At 40.6% G+C, this 22,465-nt stretch overlaps 1 protein-coding gene across 1 annotated transcript in view; it reads right to left on the bottom strand.

Annotated features, from left to right (window-relative positions):
• Positions 1 to 22,465, bottom strand: part of tdrd12 (tudor domain containing 12) — a 197,954-nt gene that overhangs the window by 29,031 nt on the left and 146,458 nt on the right. Inside the window, exons 28-30 of the mRNA XM_072279710.1 lie at positions 20,411 to 20,552; positions 16,994 to 17,083; positions 15,207 to 15,342 (exon numbers count right to left, since the gene is read on the bottom strand). Of these exons, the coding sequence (XP_072135811.1) occupies positions 15,207 to 15,342; positions 16,994 to 17,083; positions 20,411 to 20,552 (368 nt within the window). The remainder of the gene's footprint in view (positions 1 to 15,206; positions 15,343 to 16,993; positions 17,084 to 20,410; positions 20,553 to 22,465) is intronic.

The raw sequence follows: 22,465 nt of genomic DNA, 5'->3' as shown, positions 1-22,465 counted from the left end.
TGACAGTAGAGGAGGCCATGGATAGACATATCAGAATGGGAATGGGACGTGGAATTAAAATGTGTGGCCACTGGGAGATCCTGCTTTCTCTGGCGGACAGAGCGTAGGTGTTCAGTGAAATGGTCTCCCAGTCTGCGTCGGGTCTCACCAATATATAGAAGGCCTGACGAAGGGTCTCGGCCCGAAACGTCGATTGTGCTTCTTCCTATGGATGCTGTCTGGCCTGCTGCGTTCCACCAGCATTTTGTGTGTGTTGCTCATCATATTCTCATCTGGAAACCACCTGCCTTGCTACCTTACTCCCTACCTAAAAGCTACATAGAAACATGGAAAATAGGTGCAGGAGTAGGCCATTCGGCCCTTCGAGCCTGCACCGACATTCAGTATGATCATGGTTGATCAACCAATTCAGAACCCTGTACCTGCCTTCTCTCCATACCCACTAATCCCTTCAGCCACAAGGGCCATATCTAACTCCCTCTTAAATATAGCCAATGAATTGGCCTCAACTGTTTCCTGTGGCAGAGAATTCCACAGATTCACCACTCTCTGTGTGAAGAAGTTTTTCCTCATCTCGGTCCTAAAAGGCTTCCCCTTTATCCTTAAACTGTGACCCCTCATTCTGAACTTCCCCAACATTGGGAACAATCTTCTGGCATCTAGCCTGTCCAATCCCTTTAGAATTTTATACCTTTCAATAAGATCCCCCCTCAATCTTCTAAATTTCAGTGTGTATAAGCCTAGTCGATCCAGTCTTTCATCATATGAAAGTCCTGCCATCCCAGGAATCAATCTGGTGAACCATCTTTGTACCCCCTCTATGGCAAGAATGTCTTTCCTCAGATTAGGGGACCAAAACTGCACACAATACTCCAGGTGTGGTCTCATCAAGACCTTGTACAACTGCAGTAGTACCTCCCTGCTTCTGTACTCGAATCCTCGTTATGAATGCCAGCATACCATTCGCCTTTTTCACCGCCTGCTGTACCTACATGCCCACTTTCAATGACCGGTGTATAATAACACCCAGGTCTCGTTGCACCTCCCCTTTTCCTAATTGGCCACCATTCAGATAATAATCTGTTTTCCTGTTTTTGCCACCAAAGTGGATAACCTCACATTTATCCACATTAAATTGCATCTGCCATGAATTTGCCCACTCACCTAACCTATCCAAGTCACCCTGCATCCTCTTAGCATCCTCCTCACAGCTAACACTGCCGCCCAGCTTCGTGTCATCCGTAAACTTGGAGATGCTGCATTTAATTCCCTCATCTAAGTCATTAACATATATTGTAAACAACTGGGGTCCCAGCACTGAGCCTTGCGGTACCCCACTAGTCACTGCCTGCCATTCTGAAAAGGTCCCGTTTTATTCTCACTCTTTGCTTCCTGTCTGCCAACCAATTCTCTATCCACATCAAAACCATACCCCCAATACCGTGTGCTTTAAATTTGCACACTAATCTCCTGTGTGGGACCTTGTCAAAAGCCTTTAGAAAATCCAAATATACCACATCCACTGGTTCTCCCCCATCCACTCTACTAGTTACATCATCAAAAAATTCTATGAGATTTGTTGGACATGACTTTCCTTTCACAAATCCATGCTGACTTTGTCCAATGATTTCACCGCTTTCCAAATGTGCTGTTATCACATCTTTGATAACTGACTCTAGCATTTTCCCCACCGCCAATATTAGGCTAACCGGTCTATAATTCCCCGTTTCTTTCTCCCTCCTTTTTTAAAAAGGAGGGTTACATTAGCCACCCTCCAATCCTCAAGAATTAGTCCAGAATCTAAAGAGTTTTGAAAAATTATCACTAATGCATCCACTATTTCTTGGGCTACTTCCTTAAGCACTCTGGGATGCAGACCTTCTGGCCCTGGGGATTTATCTGCCTTTAATCCCTTCAATTTACCTAACACCACTTCCCTACTAACATGTATTTCCCTCAGTTCCTCCATCTCACTAGCACTCAGTCTCCTACTATTTCTGGAAGATTATTTATGTCCTCCTTAGTGAAGACAGAACCAAAGTAGTTATTCAATTGGTCTGCCATGTCCTTGTTCCCCATGATCAATTCACCTGTTTCTGGCTGTAAGGGACCTACATTTGACTTAACCAATCTTTTTCTTTTCACATATCTATAAAAGCTTTTACAGTTAGGTTTTATGTTCCCTGCCAGCTTTCTCTCATAATCTTTTTTCCCCTTTCCTAATTAAGCCCTTTGTCCTCCTCTGCTGGACTCTGAATTTCTCCCAGTCCTCAGGTGTGCTGCTTTTTCTGGGTAATTTATATGTTTCTTCTTTGGAATTGATACTATCCCTAATTTCCCTTGTTAGCCACGGGTGCACTACCTTCCCTGGTTTATCCTTTTGCCAAACTGGGATGAATAATTGTTGTAGTTCATCCATGCGATCTTCAAATGCTCGCCATTGCATATCCACCGTCAACACTTTAAGTATCATTTGCCAGTCTATCTTAGCTAATTCACGTCTCATACCTTCAAAGTGACCCTTCTTTAAGTTCAGAACCTTTGTTTCTGAATTAACTATGTCACTCTCCATCTTAATGAAGAATTCCACCATATTACGGTCACTCTTACCCAAGGGGCCTCTCACGACAAGATTGCTAATTAACCCTTCCTCATTGCTCAATAGCCAGTCTAGAATGGCCTGCTCTCTAGTTGGTTCCTCGACATGTTGGTTCAGAAAACCATCCTGCATACGTTCCAAGAAATCCTCTTCCTCAGCACCCTTACCAATTTGGTTCACCCAATCTATTTGTAGATTAAAGTCACCCATAATAACTGCTGTTCCTTTATTGCACGCATTTCTAATTTCCTGTTTAATGCCATCCCCAACCTCACTACTACTGTTAGGTGGCCTGTACACAACTCTCACCAGCGTTTTCTGCCCTTAGTGTTATGCAGCTCTACTCATATCGATTCCACATCCTCCCGGCTAATGTCCTTCCTTTCTATTGCATTAATCTCCTCTCTAACCAGCAATGCTACCCCACCTCCTTTTCTTTTATGCCTATCCCTCCTGAATACTGAATATCCCTGAATGTTGAGCCCCCATCCTTGGTCACCCTGGAGCCAGGTCTTTGTGATCCCAACTATATCATATTCATTAATAACTATCAGCACTTTCAATTCATCTACCTTGTTACGAATGCTCCTTGCATTGACTACTGTAATCTTAATAAAAATCAAAGGCTGAATGTTCAAAATATAACGTATAAAGAGGAAAAGGAGCAAAGAGGAAAAGTGCACAGAGGAGAAAATAGTAGGTTGTGTAACATTCTGATCAGCCTCTGTTTGAGCAGTGTGCTCAGTTCTGGCTATTGTGACTCAAAGAAGATGCACTAGGTTAGAAAAGGGTACGGCACAAATTAAGTAGAATAGTATTTTGGTAGCAAGAGGATCAAATGCAATGTCAGATTGCATGAAAGTATTTTCTATTCTCTCATTTATAGAAAATTGGCATTGATTAAACTGAAAAATCTCAAATGATAAAAAGGAATCATATGGATAAATGGAAAGAAGTAGGTGGAAATTCTGAACAAGAGGAAATAACTTCTTGAAACTCGGATTTGTGCCATGTCAGGTAGCATTTTTGTACACAAATTTTTTTCACCCAAAAAATCTACTGTTAGGTTAATTGAATTTGTTAAATAAAATCCAAGTACATAAATGATGGAAATGATGAATTAAGGTATGGAGAACAGCATGATTGCACAAAATGCACCAAGAAGTTTGAGGAGATGAACTTTCTAAGGCAAACACATGTGGATGAGTTAATAAATCTTGATCTCTTGTATCTAACTTTGTGGACCTCTCAATGGTTTGACATCTTGCACTCATTAGTACATAATGTCCATAGATCTACAATCCATAGATCTGTATACCTACAAGGATAGCCATATGATTTCTAAGGCTGTGGATCAGGTGTGTCATTGGAACTGAGCCAGGGTCAGCAACAGCAAGGGTCAGGAATCTGGGTAGGTTTGCAGCTGGAAGCAGGGTTTGGTGTGAGGGCCAGAGTCTGAAGAGGCTGAAACTGCTCTGAAAGGCTGAAGCTGATATTTCTGCATCTAAAATAAATTTTACAGTGAGAGTCTGAACAAAACTAATGATTCTCTGTGCCGTAGTGACACCTGTTCTCCTATACATTTTTCAGAACAGGAATATCTACAGCAGGCACCTTAAGGCACTTGAGAGATACCACCACCAAGAACTGCAGTTCCCATATGGCCTCACCAGTGACCTCTGAACACACACAACCAGAGCAGAAGCAAATCAACTTCAATCTCAAGGGACTGTCCAAGAGAAAGACAGGTAATCTTGATAGTAAGAATTACGGAGCAGGTAGTAGAGATTTGGATGGGACTAAGCACAGAAATGGTCAAAGGCTGCTGACTCTTACGGATTTTTATAACAGTGTTAGAACGATTAGCTTTTTTCATATAATTACACAGACATCAACGCATAAAATATTGATCTTCCAAAAGGGCATGCACAGATAAACAAAGGTGAAGGATAGAGCCCTTCTGACTATTTTCTGGTGTTTATTCTATAAATAATTGATTCAAAGCTGCAGGAGTTCTCTGACCATATAATGCATTCTGACAGTTTTATAAAGTGCCCATTAGAGGGATCTAGCAAGCAACATAGTACTGTAGCATTAAGTACTGGTTGCAGCAAAAAAAAAGCTCTTTAAAATACAAGGCAAATACTGTCTTTTTATATGTTTTGGTCATAACAGATTCCTAGCAACAGGAAATAGCTAGTGCTACTTTCAGTTTGCTATTTTAGCAGAAATATTCTCATTTAAACTGAATTAGTGCCAAGAAGGAACTCTATTATTATGAACAGACTGTAATTTATAACATAGAACAGTACAGCACAGTACAGGTCCTTCGGCCCACAATGTTGTGCCAACTCTCAAACCCTGCCTCCCATATAACCCCCCCCCCAACTTAAATTCCTCCATATACCAGTCTAGTAGTCTCTTAAATTTCACGAGTGTAGCTGCCTCCACCACTGACTCAGGCAGTGCATTCCACGCACTAACCACTCTCTGAGTAAAAAAAACCTTCCTCTGATATCCCCCTTGAACTTCCCGCCCCTTACCTTAAAACCATGTCCTCTTGTATTGAGCAGTGGTGCCCTGGGGAAGGGGCGCTGGCTATCCACTCTATCTATTCCTCTTAATATCTTGTACACCTCTATCATGTCTCCTCTCATCCTCCTTCTCTCCAAAGAGTAAAGCCCTAGCTTCCTTAATCTCTGATCATTATCCATACTCCGTAAACCAGGCAGCATCCTGGGGTAAATCTCCTCTGTACCCTTTCCAATGCTTCCACATCCATCTTATAGTGAGGCGACCAAAACTGGACACAGTACTCCAAGTGTGGCCCAACCAGAGTTTTATAGAGCTGCATCATTACCTTGCGACTCTTAAACTCTATCCCTCGACTTATGAAAGCTAACACCCCATAAGCTTTCTTAACTACCTGTGAGGCAACTTTCAGGGATCTGTGGACATGTACCCCCAGATCCCTCTGCTCCTCCACACTACCAAATATCCTGCCATTTACTTTGTACTCAGCCTTGGAGTTTATCCTTCCAAAGTGTACCACCTCACACTTCTCCGGGTTGAACTCCATCTGCCACTTCTCAGCCCACTTCTGCATCCTATCAATGTCCCTTTGAAATCTTCAACAATCCCCTACATTTTCTACAACACCACCAACCTTTGTGTCATCTGCAAACTTGCCAACCCACCCTTCTACACCCACATCCAGGTCATTAATAAAAATCACGAAAAGTAGAGGTCCCAAAACAGATCCTTGTGGGACACCACTAGTCACAATCCTCCAATCTGAATATAAGCCCTCCACCACGACCCTCTGCCTTCTGCAGGCAAGCCAATTCTGAATCCACCTGGCCAAACTTCCCTGGATCCCTTGCCTTCTGACTTTATGAATAAGCCTACCGTGTGGGACCTTGTCAAATGCCTTACTAAAGTCCATATAGATCACATCCACTGCACTACCCTCATCTATATGCCTGGTCACCTCCTCAAAGAACTCTATCAGGCTTGTTAGACACGATCTGCTCTTCACAAAGCCATGCTGACTGTCCCTGATCAGACCATGATTCTCTAAATGCCCATAGATCCTATCTCTAAGAATCTTTTCCAACAGCTTTCCCACCACAGACGTAAGGCTCACTGGTCTATAATAACCCGGACTATCCCTACTACCTTTTTTGACAACATTCCCCTCCCTCCAATCCTCCGGTACCATTCCCGTGGACAATGAGGACATAAAGATCCTAGTCAGAGGCTCAGCAATCTCTTCCCTCGCCTTGTGGAGCAGCCTGGGGAACATTCCAAAAGGCCCCGGGGACTTATCTGTCCTAATGTATTTTAACAACTCCAACACCTCATCTCCCTTAATATCAACATACTCCTCAACCTCACTCATATTGTCCTCACCATCATCAAGTTCCTTCTCATTGGTGAATACCGAAGAGAAATATCCATTGAGGACCTCGCTCACTTCCACAGCCTCCAGGCACATCTTCCCACCTTTATCTCTAATCGGTCCTACCTTCACTCCTGTCATCCTTTTGTTCTTCACATAATTGAAGAATGCCTTGGGGTTTTCCTTTACCCTACTCACTAAGGCCTTCTCATGCCCCCTTCTTGCTCTTCTCAGCCCCTTCTTAAGCTCCTTTCTTGCTTCCTTATATTCCTCAATAAACCCATCTGATCCTTGCTTCCTAATCCTCATGTATGCTGCCTTCTTCCACCTGACTAGATTTTCCACCTCACTTGTCACTCATGGTTCCTTCACCCTACCATCCTTTATCTTCCTTACCGGGACAAATTTATCCCTAACATCCTGCAAGAGATCCCTAAACATCGACCACGTGTCCATAGTACATTTCCCTGCAATTCACACCCGCAAGTTCTAGCCTTATAGCCTCATAATTTGCCCTTCCCCAATTAAAAATGTTTCTGTCCTCTCTGATTCTATCCTTTTTCATGATAATGCTAAAGGCCAGGGAGCGGTGGTCACTGTCCCCCAGATGCTCACCCACCGAGAGATCTGTGACCTGACCCGGTTCGTTACCTAATACTAGATCTAGTATGGGATTCCCCCTAGTCGGCCTGTCAACATACTGTCAACATATAGTCAATTTCTTAGCTTTAAGTACATTATATAAAAATCAAACTTGAAGATTGTGAGGGAAACAGGAAAATGTTGTGTGAAAGACTGACTGTTGACAATAATCCAACAGGCTTGTTAGTTGCTTACTTAATTTAGCATTTTGTAAACTGTATATTTCATACAGGGTGAAAAGCCAACATGTCGCTTATGAAGGGCTGTGGAAATAAAACCCAATATTTCAAAATTCATAGATGCAGAAAACAACTGAAGGCTGAAGATTAGATGTTTTTCTTACTTCAAAGTAAACTTATTATCTAAGTACACACACTATATGTCCCCATATGCTACTCTGAGATTCACTTTCTTGCAGGCATTCACAGTAGAATAAAATACAATAGAATCTATTAAAAACTACGCAAAAAGAATGACAATTAACGTGCAAAACAAGACAGACTGTGCAAATACCAAGCAAACAAATCAATACTGAGAACGAGTTGTAAAATCCTTGAAAGTGAGTCCATACATTTAGTGTTGAGATGAATAAAGTTCTCCACGCTGGTTTCAGAAGCCTGACGGTTGAAAGGTAATAACTGTTTCTGAACCTGGTGGTGTGGTACCCAAGGCTCCCGCAACTCTGCCCCAATGGCAAAAGTAAGAAGACAGCATGGTCTGCATTGAGAATGTCTGTGTTGATGGATGCTGCTTTCTTGTGCTCCTGTAGATGTGCTCAGTGGCAAGAAGGGCTTTTCCTGTGCTGGACTGGGCTGTTTCTATGACTTTATGTAGGATTTCCTATTCTTGGACATTGATGTTTCCATAAAAGGCCACCACACAACCGGTCAGGATACTCTCCACTGTGCAACTATAGAGGTTTTTCAAAGTTTTAGATGACATCTGAATCTGCAAAAACTTCTAAGAAAGCAGAGGCTTTGTCATGCCTTCTTTGTAATGGTAGTTACGTGCTGATCCCAGGACAGATCATCTGAAATAATATTGCCAAGGAATTTAAAGTTACTGACCCTCTCCACCTCTGATCCCCTAATGAGGGGTGGATGATGGACCTCTGGTTTCTTCCTCCTTGTAGTCAATAATCAACTCTTTGATTTTGCTGATGTACAGTGAGTGGTTGTTGTTGTTGTTGTGGATTAATTTTTATGCTAAATTTATGGGATACCTGTCCTTTCAGGAAAGATTGAGTAGAACTAACATTTATTCTCTACAATTTTAAAAAAGAGTAAGTGATTTCATTGAAATATTATATATTCAAAGAGAGATCAATAGATTATAATATATTGACAGCCTGCCAAGTCTTAAACTATGGACCTTAAAGAACTAAAGCCTCAACATTATAGCTAGCCATTTAGGACTGAGGTGAGAAATTTGCCAATTCAAAGTGTTGTTTGAAATTTTTGGAACACTCTACTTAGATTGGCGTTCAGTCATTGAGTATGCTTGAGACAGTTTGGAATCCAAAGAAATCATATGACATGGGAATCAAACAGAGATAGATTGAGATAGATCCATGCTGAATGGCATAACAGCATATAAGGGTTTAACGGCTCATTCCCATTCTCATTTATTATGTTCTTCTGAATTTTCTTCCACAGATTAGATTAGCTTTAGCTTCATTTGCTAGATTGCAATGGGCCAACAGGCAAAGCTTCACAAATCTTCCCTCCCATTCCTGATAGTAGAATACTCTTTTAACACCTTGATGTATCAAATAAAATGTTAATAACAGCATTGGTAAACAAATCTTAATGTATAGAGCAAAGCAGTCAGCAAAGTACATGGCACTTAAGCTAAAATGGGGAAAATGGAGGTAATAATCATTGGTAAGCAGCCAAAAATAATGGGTTTCATTGAAAATTAACAAGAATAGGTTGATAACTAAATATCACAAATTACTAACATGAACAAGAAAGGTAGATAGACAAAAAACAATGGCAACAGAAAATAAACATCAACATCAAAGCAGGACAAAATAAAAGGCAAGATCAATCATGTTAAGTAATTTACAAAATAATAAAAAGGAGATACCTTAATTATGGAGGACTTTTACAAGAACAGATTGGCAAAGAGGTAAGAAAATCAGTATTTTTACAACTCATGTGGTCTAGTTATAGAAAAAGTCCAAGAGTTGAACAAATAAATGAACCAACAATGAGTACACTTTAAACTATAACATAAAACCAATAGGCAATTCAATACAATCTCTCAGAGCATGAAATTCACTTCATAATGAGAAAGTGAGGCAAATAGCAAAGTCTACTTAAGGGGAAACTGGATAAGTTAAGGGAATAGAAAGGAGGTTCTATGGATGAGAACAAGATTTCAAGATGGTATATTGCCTTGCCAGGGTCTGGGACATCTTGAGTCAAGTCCTCAGCATTCTTAAGTGGAAAGTGAAAAGACAGAGGTCATAGTCCATGTAGGTACCAATGACATAGGTAGGAAGAGTGACAAGATTCTGCACAGTGAATTCGGGGAGTTAAGTGCCAAATTAAAGAGCAGGATCCCCACAGTTGTGATCTCAGGATTGCTACACATGCCATGTGCTACTGAGGCCAGAAATAGGAAGATCATACAGTTCAACACGTAGCTAAGGAGTTGGTGTAGAAGGGAGAGCATCAGATTTTTTGGATCATTGGGCTCTTTTTCAGGGAAGGTGGGACCTATACAGAAGAGAAGGTTTGCACCTGAACTGGAGGGGGACTAATATCCTAGCACCAAGGTTGCAAATGCTGCACAGGGAGGTTTAAACTGGAGTTGCAGTGGGCTAGGAAACGAAGTGCCAGAGCAGATAATGGAGACAGATGTTATTAAGACCTCAGACAAAATCAGGAATCAAAAGGTTGAGCATGGTGCAACTAATGTCCAGCACTGCATATATGTCAATGCAAGTAGTATTGTAAAAGGCAGGGATTAACACATGGAATTACTATATTCTAGCCATTAGTGGGATATGATTGCAGGAGGGGCAGGATTGACAGTTCAATTTAGAATCTCAGCCCATGGGCCAGACCATCTTTTTCCATATTTACTCTGAAGCTAATGGCATTATGATCACTAGATCAACATGTTCCCCGGCACAAACTTCTGTCACCTGCTCTGTCACAGCAGATCAAGTATCACACACTTTCTTAATGGGACCTCTTATGTACCAATTAAGGAAACTTTCCTGAACACATTTGACAAACTCCATCCGATCTAGGCCTTTTACAGTATGGGATTCCTAGTTAATATATGGAAAGTTAAAATCATCTGCTATATCAACTTCATGTTTCTTGCAACAGTCACAATCACTCACAAATTTGTTCCTCTAAATCATGCTGACTGTTGGCTGGTCAATGATATAGCCCCATTAATGTGGTCACATCTTTCTTATTCCTTAGTTCCACCCATAAAGCCTCACTAGATAAATTCTCCAGTCTGTACTGACTGAGTACTGCCATTACATTTTCCCTGACTAGTAATGCCACCCTCTCCCTTTTCATCTCTCCTGCTCTGTCACATCTAAAACAGTGGAACCCCGGAATATCGGCCTGACAATTTTCTGTTTCTTCGGACCCTGTGGGAGGCAAGTACAGAAATTGAAGGGGCCCTAGCAGAGATATTTAAAATATCCTCAGTGAGGTACCGAGTGCTTGGAGGGTAGCTCATGTTGTTCTTCTATTTAAGGAAGACTAAAAATAAACCAGAAAATTATAGGCTGGTGAGCCTGATATCAGTAGTGGGAAAGTTATTGGAAGGTATTCTAAGGGACTGGATATATGAGTACTTCAATAGATATGGACTGATTAAGGATAGTCAACATGGCATTGTGCATGTCCAATCAATCTTACAAAGTTTTAAGGAAATTACCAGGAAAGCAGATGAAGACAAGGCAGTGGATGTTGTCTACATGGACTTTAGCAAGCATTTGACAAGGTCCTGTATGGGAGGTTGGTCAAGAATGTTTAGTCACTCGGCATTCAAGAAGAGGTAGTAAATTTTATTTTATTAGCCATTAGCTTAATGGGAGAAGCCAGAGAGTGGTAGTAGATGGCTGCCTCTCTGACTGGAGGTCTGTGAATAGTGGAGTGCCACCGGGATCGGTGTTAGGTCCATTGTTGTTTGTCATCTACTGCAGCGGTCCCCAACCACCGGGCCGCGAGGAAACAATATGATTTGGCGATAGGAGTCAGCTGCACCTTTCCACATTCCTTGTCACGCACTGTTGAGCTTGAACACACGCGAGGTGATTACGCACGCGTCATCCATGTCAGCGCGGGAAGGAGATCAACTCCTCGAGCTTGCAACTGACGGCGCGCTGAAAAGTATGTTTGATATAACATCTCTGCCAGCATTCTGGATCAAAGTCAGGGCTAAATATCCTGAGATAGCCACGAAAGCACTGAAAACGTTGCTTCCATTTCCAACATTTTTCTGCGAAGCGGAGTTTTCTGCAATGAATGCAACGAAAACCAAATTGCAGAATAGACTGGACATAAGAAACTCCCTTCGAGTATCGCTGTCTCCCATCACCCCTCGATAGGACCGTCTTGTTGCAGGAAAACAAGCCCAGGGCTCCCACTGATTCAGCGATACTGGTGTGTTGCAATGATTTTATATGTTCATATGGGAAAAATATCCGCTGTGTGTTTAATATCCAAATGTTACTTAAAATACTACGATGCTATTGACTTACTTATATAACCATATAACAATTACAGCACGGAAACGTGCGATCTCTACCCTTCTAGTCCGTGCCAAACGCTATTCTCACCCAGTCCCACCGACCTGCAATCAGCCCATAACACTCCATTCCTTTCCTGTCCATATACCTATCCAATTTTTCTTTAATGATAATATCGAACCTGCCTCTACCACTTCTACTGGAAGTTCGTTCAACACTTACTTTAAGCTCCCCTTTCCTCCCCTGATAATTGACTTATCGCTATATTCATGCGAGGAAATATGCACTGTGTGTTTAATATTAAATTCGTTAGTTAAATCATTTTAGAAACAAAATTGAGTGTATTAGCCACTTATCCCCTGTAATCCAGTCATGATTAACCCCTCCCCCCGAATGGAATTGCCAAAACTGATTTGCAGGGGGAAAAAAAAAATCAGCTGGTACACACATGCGCAGGTCACGCATGCGCACTGGTGCCTGCGGAAGGCTTGATGGTCATTGTAGTCTTTGCTGGGTAAACACGACGTATTTGACTGCTACTCGTCCGTTGGCAACCCTCCCCCCGCACCCCCGCCAGGTCAGCCGGTCCACAAGAATATTGTCAATATTAAACCGGTCCGCAGTGCTAAAAAGGTTGGGGACCCCTGATCTACTGTACATCAATGATCTGACAATAATGTGGTTAACTGGATCAGCAGATGACACCAAGATTGAGTGTGTAGTGGACAGTGAGGAAGACCATCACAGACCTTGCGGTGTGATCTGGACCAGCTGGAAAACTGGACTGAGAAATGGCAGGTGCAATTTAATGCAGACAAGGGCAAGGTATTGCACTTCGGTAGGTCCGAACGGTAGGCCTTACACTGTGAATGGTAGGGCACTGAGAAGTGCAGTGGAACAAAGGGATCTGGGAGTCCCTGTCCATAATTCATTGAAGGTGGGATCAGAAGTAGAGAGAGTGAGCAACTTCAAGCTCATGGGTGTCAATATCTCTGAGGACCTAACCTGGACTCAACATATAGATGCAGCTATAAAGGCGGCAAGACAGCGGCTATACTTCATTAGGAATTTGAGGAGATTTGGTATGTTACCTAAACACTCGCAAATTTCCACAGACGTAATGTGGAGAGCATTCTAATTGGCAGCATCACCACCTGGTATGGAGGGGCTACTGCACAAGTAAGCTGCAGAGAGTTGTAAAATTAGTCAGCTCCATCATGGGCAGTTGGCTCCATGGTATCCAGGGCATATTCAAGGAGCGGTGCCTCAAAAAAGTGGCATCCATCATCATGAAGGGCTCTGGTCTGGCTGCAGCTCAATGGATCCCCAGCACCCAGAACATGCTCCCTTCTCACTATTACCATCAGGAAGGAAGTACAGAAGCCTGAATGCACACTCTCAACAATTCAGGTACACCTTCTTCCCCTCTGCCACCTAATTTCTGAATGGACATTGAACCCATGAACATTACCTCACTACTTTTTTTACTTCTATTTTTTTGCACTTATTATTTAATTTAACTATTATACTTACTGTAATTCATGGGTTTTTCCTCTCTCTATTATCATGTACTGCTGCTACAAAGTTAACAGATTTCACGACATATGCCGGTGATATTAAATCTGATTTAAAATATTGAGTACAGGAAATGTTGAAGTTGTACAAGACATTGGTGAGGCCTAATTTGGAGTATTGTGTGCAGGTTTGGTCACTTACCTACAGGAAAGATGTAAATAAGGTTGAAAAAGTACAGGAAGAAAATTTACAAGGATGTTGCTGGGACTAAATGACCTGACTTATAAGGATAAATTGAATAAGTTAGGATTTTATTCCTTGGAACATAGAAGACTGGGGGGAGATTTGATAGAGGTATCCAAAATTCTGAGGGTTTAAATAGGGTAAATGCAAACACGCTTTTTTCCACTGAGGTTGGGTGGGACTACAATTAGTGGCCATGGGTTAAGGGCGAAAGGTGAATAGTTTAAGGGGGAACACAAGGGGAAACTTTTTCACTCAGAAGGTCATGAGAGTGTAGAACAAGTTGCCAGCACAACTGGTGATTTCAGTGTTTAAGAGAAGTTCAGACAGGTACATGGATGGAAGAAGTATGGAGGGCAATGGTCTAGCTGCAGGCCAATGGGAGTAGGCAGTTTAAATGGTTTGGCACAGAATAGATGGGACGAAGGGCCTGTGCCATACTTTTCTATGATTCTAAGTGAATTATAAATTGATGGAGTGAGGCTAGGGAGTGGATTAATGCAAAATAAATACTAACATGGGCTATTGGTCAAATAGCTTGACTCTGTGATGTGCAGTTCTTCTTTTAATTAAAGACCATGGATTCCTTTAGCTGAAATTGGACAAGATATTCAGTCACTTTCTACAAAAGCCATTTTAATCTTATGAAGCAGGGTCAAAATAACAACTTGATATTTATTCAACAGTTGTTGAATGAAAATAATTTGTGATCTCTTTAAGGCTTCCTAAGGGATAAGAATTTTAAATACTGTCTCAACTGTACTAAGTAAAATTGATACATAAACAGAGTAGTTCTGAGCACATGATACATTTCATGCTCTAGTAATAATGTGGAAAGTTTGCTACAATAATATCTGAACTCAAAAGCATAACTCTCATTCTCCTCTATGTTGGCACATGCAATTCCTACAATACATTGTTCTTTCTTTGGAACTAGATGAATTCCAAATGATTTTGGAGCACTGCACACACAGACTATTGTGTTTCAAGAAAAAAGATCTCCAACCCCCTTTCCAAGTATCTTTTCTCCAAGACCCATAAAAGTACTACAACAAACTGTCTTAGAGGTTAACATTAATCTCATATGTATAATATAAGATTAACAATTCACAAACATCTGTAAAATCGAAAGAACTGGTTCATACACTTAGGAGGAACAAAAAGTAAACTTTCATATTCTGTGATCCATAATATTTAAGTAGTTTAAGATTACAATCAAAATTTTTCATTGGCTACTTGAAACTTTAGTTCAAATGGTTATCTGCAATTTCCCTCTAGAAAAAGAATATTGATTTCAAATAATGATTGCTAATGCAGACCTAACATTTTACTCATAAGAGGCATTTTAAAAACTCTCAAATCAACTGACATTTTCAGAAAATACATCCATGATTCAAAATAAAATAATTCTCCTACCTTCACTTCCACTAGGGGAAGAACAACCTGAATACAGCAAACTTCAAGTCAAAATGTTTCAATAATGTTAAGAAAATTCATTTGAAATTTAAGAAAACTCCACTGGCTAATTATCATTTTGAAATATATAATACAACTACTATATAATTTTGATATCAACTCACTTGATTCATTTCTATTCTGTTCAATAACTTTAACTTGGAGTTCCTTGCCCTGAAAACTAGTCCATATTAACTCCTTAATCTCTGAATTCCAGTTTTTTCCCATAGCGTTTACGCCAAGTAGTGAGCAGCACATAGCCTACAATAAATAGCATAACAATGAAGTACAGTCATAATAATTAACAATCATTTTGGAAAACTAACAGGCAAAGTCAAACGGCTGAAGGACAGGACCTCAAATATGCTAAAAACAATTTAAAGAATTCAATGAAGAAAATTCATGCAGTAGGAAGAAACCAGTCGGCATAACATGTTCTAAAGACAGGTGCTCAGTTTAATTCAATCATAGATTAATAATTCTGCAGCTCACAGCTTTTCAGATACATAACCAAGCACTTTTCAAATGTGATGAGACATTTTGCTTCTGCTACCTTTTCAGGCAGTGAGCGGAAGGCTAATAATCCACTGGCCTGGTTGAAATAGTAGTTTGGAAACAAATTCAGGGAGTGAAGGAGGGGCAAAGAATAGTAAAGCTCATGGTCTAACCAGATGACATACAATAATCACTTGTATCAAGGTGGTCATGAATGTACAAAGAGGCTACCTGGGGAATGCAAATACATGGAGAAATCTTATGTGAGTCTTTTTAATATATCTGGATTCCTTCGAGTTGCACAAATCATGCATCTTTTTTTTACATATTATTTACTGTAATTAGCTAAATGGAACATGCACTTCCACATACTGTTGCCAGAACTAAAAACATACCATACCAAATTGGTAGATCCAAACCCTCATCTGGGCATTTATACTAAATATTTTGTTATTCATTGACTACCGGGAAAGAGTTACAAACAGGAAAATGTCCTTCATTCAAAATATATGACAAATCTGAGGACATAAATCAGAAATTCTTTTGTAATATTTTCTTCACTTATGTTTATATACAAGTTATTTATACAGAATTTCTGATCATTTCCCTAATATGTTGCAGAATTAATGAATTTGTGCCTGATATGGTATGAATTGATCAGAAATTTTGCTCCTAAAGTAAGTATTTTTTAAGGGGAAAGGAGAACCAAAATACTTTTACTCGAACTTCAGAGATCAGATCAGCTAAATAGATGCAAATAAAGAATATGGAATTAGCACAGGATCAGTTACTATTGGAACCTGTAATTTACATTTTGTTTGCGTATTTTCGAGCAGATTGAGCAACCTGGTGCTTTGCTGTCTCCAAGCTTGGAGATAGAACTTGAACCCATGATCGACTCGATTCCTCGCCAATCAAAGTATCGAGCAAGACTGAAATCAATGAGAACAAGAGTACGAGGTGAGAATGTGTTCAGCAATATCTGCCTGCATTTGACTGTTCTCTGCCTGCATTTGACTGTTCTCTCCCTCCCTCTTACTTGCTGCTGCCAGAGGAAGGTACATGCGTTTGACCGGACCCTCTCTCGCAGCTCTCGGAAAAGGGTGCCTGCATTTGACCTGTCTCTCTGTCCCTCTTGCTTGATGCTGCTGGTGGATGGTGCTGAAGTCTTGGGTCTTGGGCAAGGTTTAATCAACCTGGTTTGTGGCTGAACTCTGCAGTTTATGTTGTATGTTTTTGGTCACTCCTTTTTTTAAGATTGCTATTTTCTATGACTAGCGGACCAACTCTGTAGTCTACAGTCAACAAACGACAGCACTAAATTGGACTGAAATGAACTAAAGTGAACATTCCTATATTGTTTCAATGTCTCTGGGGTTTGATGTTTTATATTTGGTGATTTTTGCTCATTTTTTACCGTTTGCATGATTTGTTCCTTTTCTTGCGGGTTGGGCATTTGATGTTTTCTTTGAACGGGTTCTATGATGTTTCTTCGTTTTGTGGCTACCTGTGGGAAGACAAATCTCAGGGTTGTATACTGCATACATACTATGATAATAAATGTACTTTAAACTTTATTAGTTTATTAGTTGAGGCATCGAGTTCAAAAAATCAGGAAATTATGTTGCAGCTTTACAAGACTCAGTAAGGCAATATCTGTAGTATGTCAAGGCTTTGAAGAGGCTGCAGAAGAGGTTCACCAGGATGCTGCCTGGATTAGAGGGCATATGCTACAATGAGAGGTTGGACAAACTTGGGTCATCTTCTAAGGAGTGGTGGACACTGAGGGGAGATCTGAGAGGTTTATAAGGTCATGAGAGGCAGAGATTGAGTAGACATGTTGAAATGTCTAATACCAGAGAGCATGCATTTAAAATGAATACGGGTAAATTCAAAGGAGATGAGGGGCAAGTTATTTTTTTTTTTTTTATTAAACACAGAGTAGTGGGTGCCTGGAATGCGCTGCCTGGGGTGGTGGAGGCCATATGAATGTGATGAAAGTAGAGGGATAAGGATATTGAGCTGATTACTGACTTCAGGAAGACGAAACCAGAGGCCAATGAGCCAATCCTTAACAGGGCATCAGTAACTTTAAATTCCTCAGTGTTATCTTTTCAGACGAACTGCCCTGTACCCAGCACAGAAATGCCATCATGAAGAAAACACGACAGTGCCTCTACTTTCTTAGAAGTTTGCAAAGATTTGGCACGTCATCTAAAATTTTGAATAACTTCTATAGGTGTGTGGTGGAGAGTATATTGACTGGTTGCATCATGGCCTGGAATGGAAACACCAATACCCTTGAACGGAAAATCTAACAAAAAGTAGTCAAGAAAGCCTTTCCCACCATTGAGCACATTTACATGGCGCGCTGTTACAGGAAAGCAGCATCCATCATCAAGGATCCCCACCATCCAGGTTATGCTTTCTTTTCACAGCTGCCATCAGGAAAGTGATACAGGAGCCTCAGGACCCACACCACCAGGTTCAAAAACAGTTATTACCACCTTAACCACCAGGATCTTGAACTACAGGGGATAACTTCACTCACTCCATCACTGAACTGTTCCCCTGACCTACGGACTCACTTTCAAGGACTTTTCATCTCATGTTCTCAATATTTATTACTTATTTATTATATTATTATTATTTCTTATTTTTTCTTTCTTTATTTTTGTATTTGCACTGTTTGTCGTCTTTCACGCACTGGTGGATGTGCATGGAGCTATAATGCCGCTCGACAACAACTTCTTTGAGCTCATCTGTGGAAAAAGCCTTGTTTCTACCTTTAATGCTTCTTTTCCCTTTTCAAGGTGGATGGGGTCCTGTCAAAGACCCCAACCTGGAGCTACACTCAAATCAGTTCTTGTGGCTGTTTTCTCAATATTGCAAGGACATTGCCTAGAAGACGAGCATGCCTTCGAGGTTCCAAGGCTTTGCAGCCCTGGAGATGAGTCAATTCAATGCTGGTGTCACCAACTGAAGCATTGTGGGAGAAAACGGAACATCAGGAACAGTGAATTAGCTGTCGGGGTCTTTGTACTCAGCAAATCGTGCGCTCTCTCTCTTGCCCTCATTGGTGGGGGAGTGTTTGTTGCCAATTCTCGAGTAGAAAATCTTGGAAGAAAGCAACACATCAGACTTGAACATGGTAAATCAGTGAGCTGTTTTGTTTATGTCTCCCCTCTCATAGTGAAAGGTGACATCTCTCTGTCCCTTTATTGGGGGGGAGGAGGGAGAGAGGGAGGGCGAGAGACAGCACACGCGCCTGGGTATGTTGAATTGTTGGGTGAATAATTTGTTTTTGTCATAGTGCAGATCACGGTCTTTCTTGGGGGCTTTGCTATTGCTTGCTTGGTGGGTGGAGGGCGCTGATGCTTTTTTTTGCTTAAGTAATTGGGGAGGGGGAGGGTTGATGACTTGCTGCTGCTTTGGGGTTCTAACGTTTTTACTGTCACATCCTTTGGGGCATTCTGTTTTCATGGATGTCTTTGAAGAACAAGAATTTCAGGTTGTATAGTGCATATATTCTCTGATATTAAGTGGAACTGTTGAAACTATTATAACGGAACTATCGTGTTTCTTGTATTTAGTGTGAATTGTAGCAAGAAAATTAATCTCAGGGTTGTATATGATGGCATGCAAGTAATTTGATAATAAATTTACTTTGAACTTTGTTTGGGTAGGCAGAAGGGATTAGTTTAGTTGGTAATTTGATAACTGGTTTGACACAACATTGTGCTGTATTTTTCTATGTCTCTTATAATTTTATAAGCCTGCCCATCAGCCTCTTTTGCTCCAGGGAAAATACCCCCAACCTATCTAGTCTCACCTTATAACTCAAGTCTTTCAGTCCTGGTAAAGTCATTTTGAATCCTTTCTGCACTTTCTCAAGATAACATCATATCCTAACTATTGTATTCAATTCATTAGTTCATCAGCTGATGAAGACAAGCACACCTTCTTCAACACTTTGTCTGTATCACCACTGCCATTCAGTGTATACCCTTCCCTGGTTTAACTTCCTAAAATACATTATTTTTGCACTTATCTGGGTTCAATTGCATCTGGTATTCCTTTGCCCACTTTTCCAGTTGATCAGTATCCAGATACAACTTTGGACAATTTTCTTCTGTCCACCGTGCTCGAAATTTGGTGTCATCTTTAAATTTACTAATCATGCCACTGACAGAAATGAGTGAACCCAGCACAGATTCCTGTGGCATGCCACTTATCAGAAGCTTGTAATATGAAAAACAATCTTCCACAACCCCCACTGTTTCCTATCACCTAATTAATTTTACCAACTTGTCCTATGGTGCAGCCAATTATGAGGGACTTTGTCAAAGGTCTTGCTAAAATCCATGCAGACAACATCCGTCATCCTGCCCTCATCAATCCTCTTGGTCCTCTCTTTAAAAATAATACAATCAAATTTGTGAGATGCTATTTCCCACGCACAAAGTTATGCTGACTATCTTTCATCAGTCTTTTGCTGATCAAATGAAAATAAATCATGTCTCTGAGTCCCCAACAGCAATTTTCCCAATACTGATGCAGCGCTCACCAGCCTGTAGTTCATTGTCTTGTCCTTGCAGCACTTCTTAAAGAAAGGTACAACTTTAGCCATCTTTCAAGTCCTCTAATATATGACCAATGGTTCAAAGAATCAGAAATCTATGTCAAAGCTCCATCAATTTCACCTCTTGCTTCCCATATCCCTCTATATATTGTATGCTAAATTAACCACATAACCAACCTAAAAAGGTTAAAATATGTAAGTCATGTCAAACAATTTGTCTACATTGATGCCATTAGTAATGATTAGACTGACCTGAAAAGGAAGTGCAGGAACGTCTGTCATTAAAGGTTGAATTCTGTCCGAAGAAATCCTTCTGGATGTTCCAAAATCCACAAATAATACATGGCAGTTCTTGTTTGAAGAGTCCACCGATAAAATTCTCACTCTACACCACCTTAAATAGACCATGGGAGCAGAATGAGGCCATTTGGTCCATTGAGTCCACTCCGTCATTTCATCACGGCTGATTTATTATCCCTCTCAATCCCATTCTCTTGCCTTCAGCCTGTAACCTTTGACACCCTGACTAACCAAGAATCTATCAACCTCCACTTAAAATACACTCAGTGGTGTGGCCTCCACAGCTGCCTGATAGAAAACATGCTCCCTATATCCATTCTATCCAGACCTTTAAATAGTCAATAGATTTCAATGAGATTCCTCCCACCCCCCCAACCCTGTCTCCGCCATTCTTCTAAATTCCAGTAAGTACAAGCCCAGAGCCAACAAACTCTCCTCATACATTAACCCTTTCATCTGGAATCATTCTTGTGAACCTCCTCTAGACCCTCTCTAATACCATGCATCTTTTCTTAGATAAGGGCCCAAAATTGCTCACAATACTCATGTGGTCTAACCAATGTCTTATAAAGCCTCAACTTCACAGCCTTGCTCTTATATTCTAGTCCTCTCAAAATGAATGCTAACATGAATTTGTCTTCCTTATCACTGACTCAACTTGCAAGTTAATCTTTAGGGAATCCTGCACAAGGACTCCCAAGTCCCTTTGCACAACTGAATTTTGAATTTTCTCAGTTTAGAAAATAATCCATGCCTTTATTTCTTCTACTAAAGTATATGACCATACATTTCCCTACTCTATATTACATCTGCCATTTTTAGCCCACTCTTCCAATCTGTCCAACTCATCGTGCACACTCCCTGCTTCCTCAACACTAGCTGCCCTTCCATCTATCTGTGTATCATCCGTAAACTTGGCCACAAAGCCACCAATTCTGCCATCCAAATGATTGACATATAACATGAAAAGAAGTGGTCCCAACCCTGTGGAACACCACTAGTCATGACAGCCAACCTGGACTCTCGGACGGTGGTGTCTGAAAAGAGGATGCTGTCCAAGTTGCATGCCATCTTGGACAATGTCTCCCATCCACTACATAATGTACTGGTTGGGCACAGGAGTACATTCAGCCAGAGACTCATTCCACCGAGATGCAACACAGAGCGTCATAGGAAGTCATTCCTGCCTGTGGCCATTAAACTTTACAACTCCTCCCTTGGAGAGTCAGACACCCTGAGCCAATAGACTGGTCCTGGACTTATTTCTTGGCATAATTTACATACAATTATTTAATTATTTATGGTTTTATATTGCTATATCTATGCTCTATTCTTGGTTGCTGCAACTGTAACGAAACCCAATTTCCCTCGGGATCAATAAAGTATGACTATGACAAGGCTCCCTTTATTCCCACTCTTTGCCTCCTGCTAGTCACCCAATCTTCAACTTATTTTTGTATCTATCTTGTTTTGTTGAGCAGCCTCATGTGCAACACCTTACCATAGGTCTTTTGAAAATCCAAGTAAACACCACCCACTGACTTCAATTTTTTTTAAGAAAGGAGATTAAGAAAACTAAGGAAACCTCAACTGATAGTTTTCGAAACAGAGCACGTAACATGGCTAACCTACAAACAATACTATAAAAAAGCATTCATTCCCTGTATTCTAGTTGGTATTATTCTTTCAAAAGCAATTAGGGAATGAGGACCGTATCTTTTAGACCTTCAAATGAACTTGGCCTAAGGCAGTACCTTTGATTTTAACCGTACAGGATCAAAACATAGAATGACACATCTCACTTGGACTTGAGAAATTACAATAATTTTTAATTGTATTTATTTTTATTTATTTAATTTTAACCATTTTAATAATCTAATAATTAAATCAGACATTTAAGAAGTGGCCACATGGCCATAATAATATTTAGCAGCAGGAATACACAAGCCTAAAAACAGTGACATGTGCTGAGCATTTTGTTAGAGGATGAATATTCAGTACTGTGAA

This window comes from Mobula birostris, chromosome 15, assembly GCF_030028105.1.
Source record: "Mobula birostris isolate sMobBir1 chromosome 15, sMobBir1.hap1, whole genome shotgun sequence".
Lineage (NCBI taxonomy): Eukaryota > Metazoa > Chordata > Chondrichthyes > Myliobatiformes > Myliobatidae > Mobula > Mobula birostris.
This window is presented reverse-complemented; position numbering and strand designations above follow the sequence as displayed.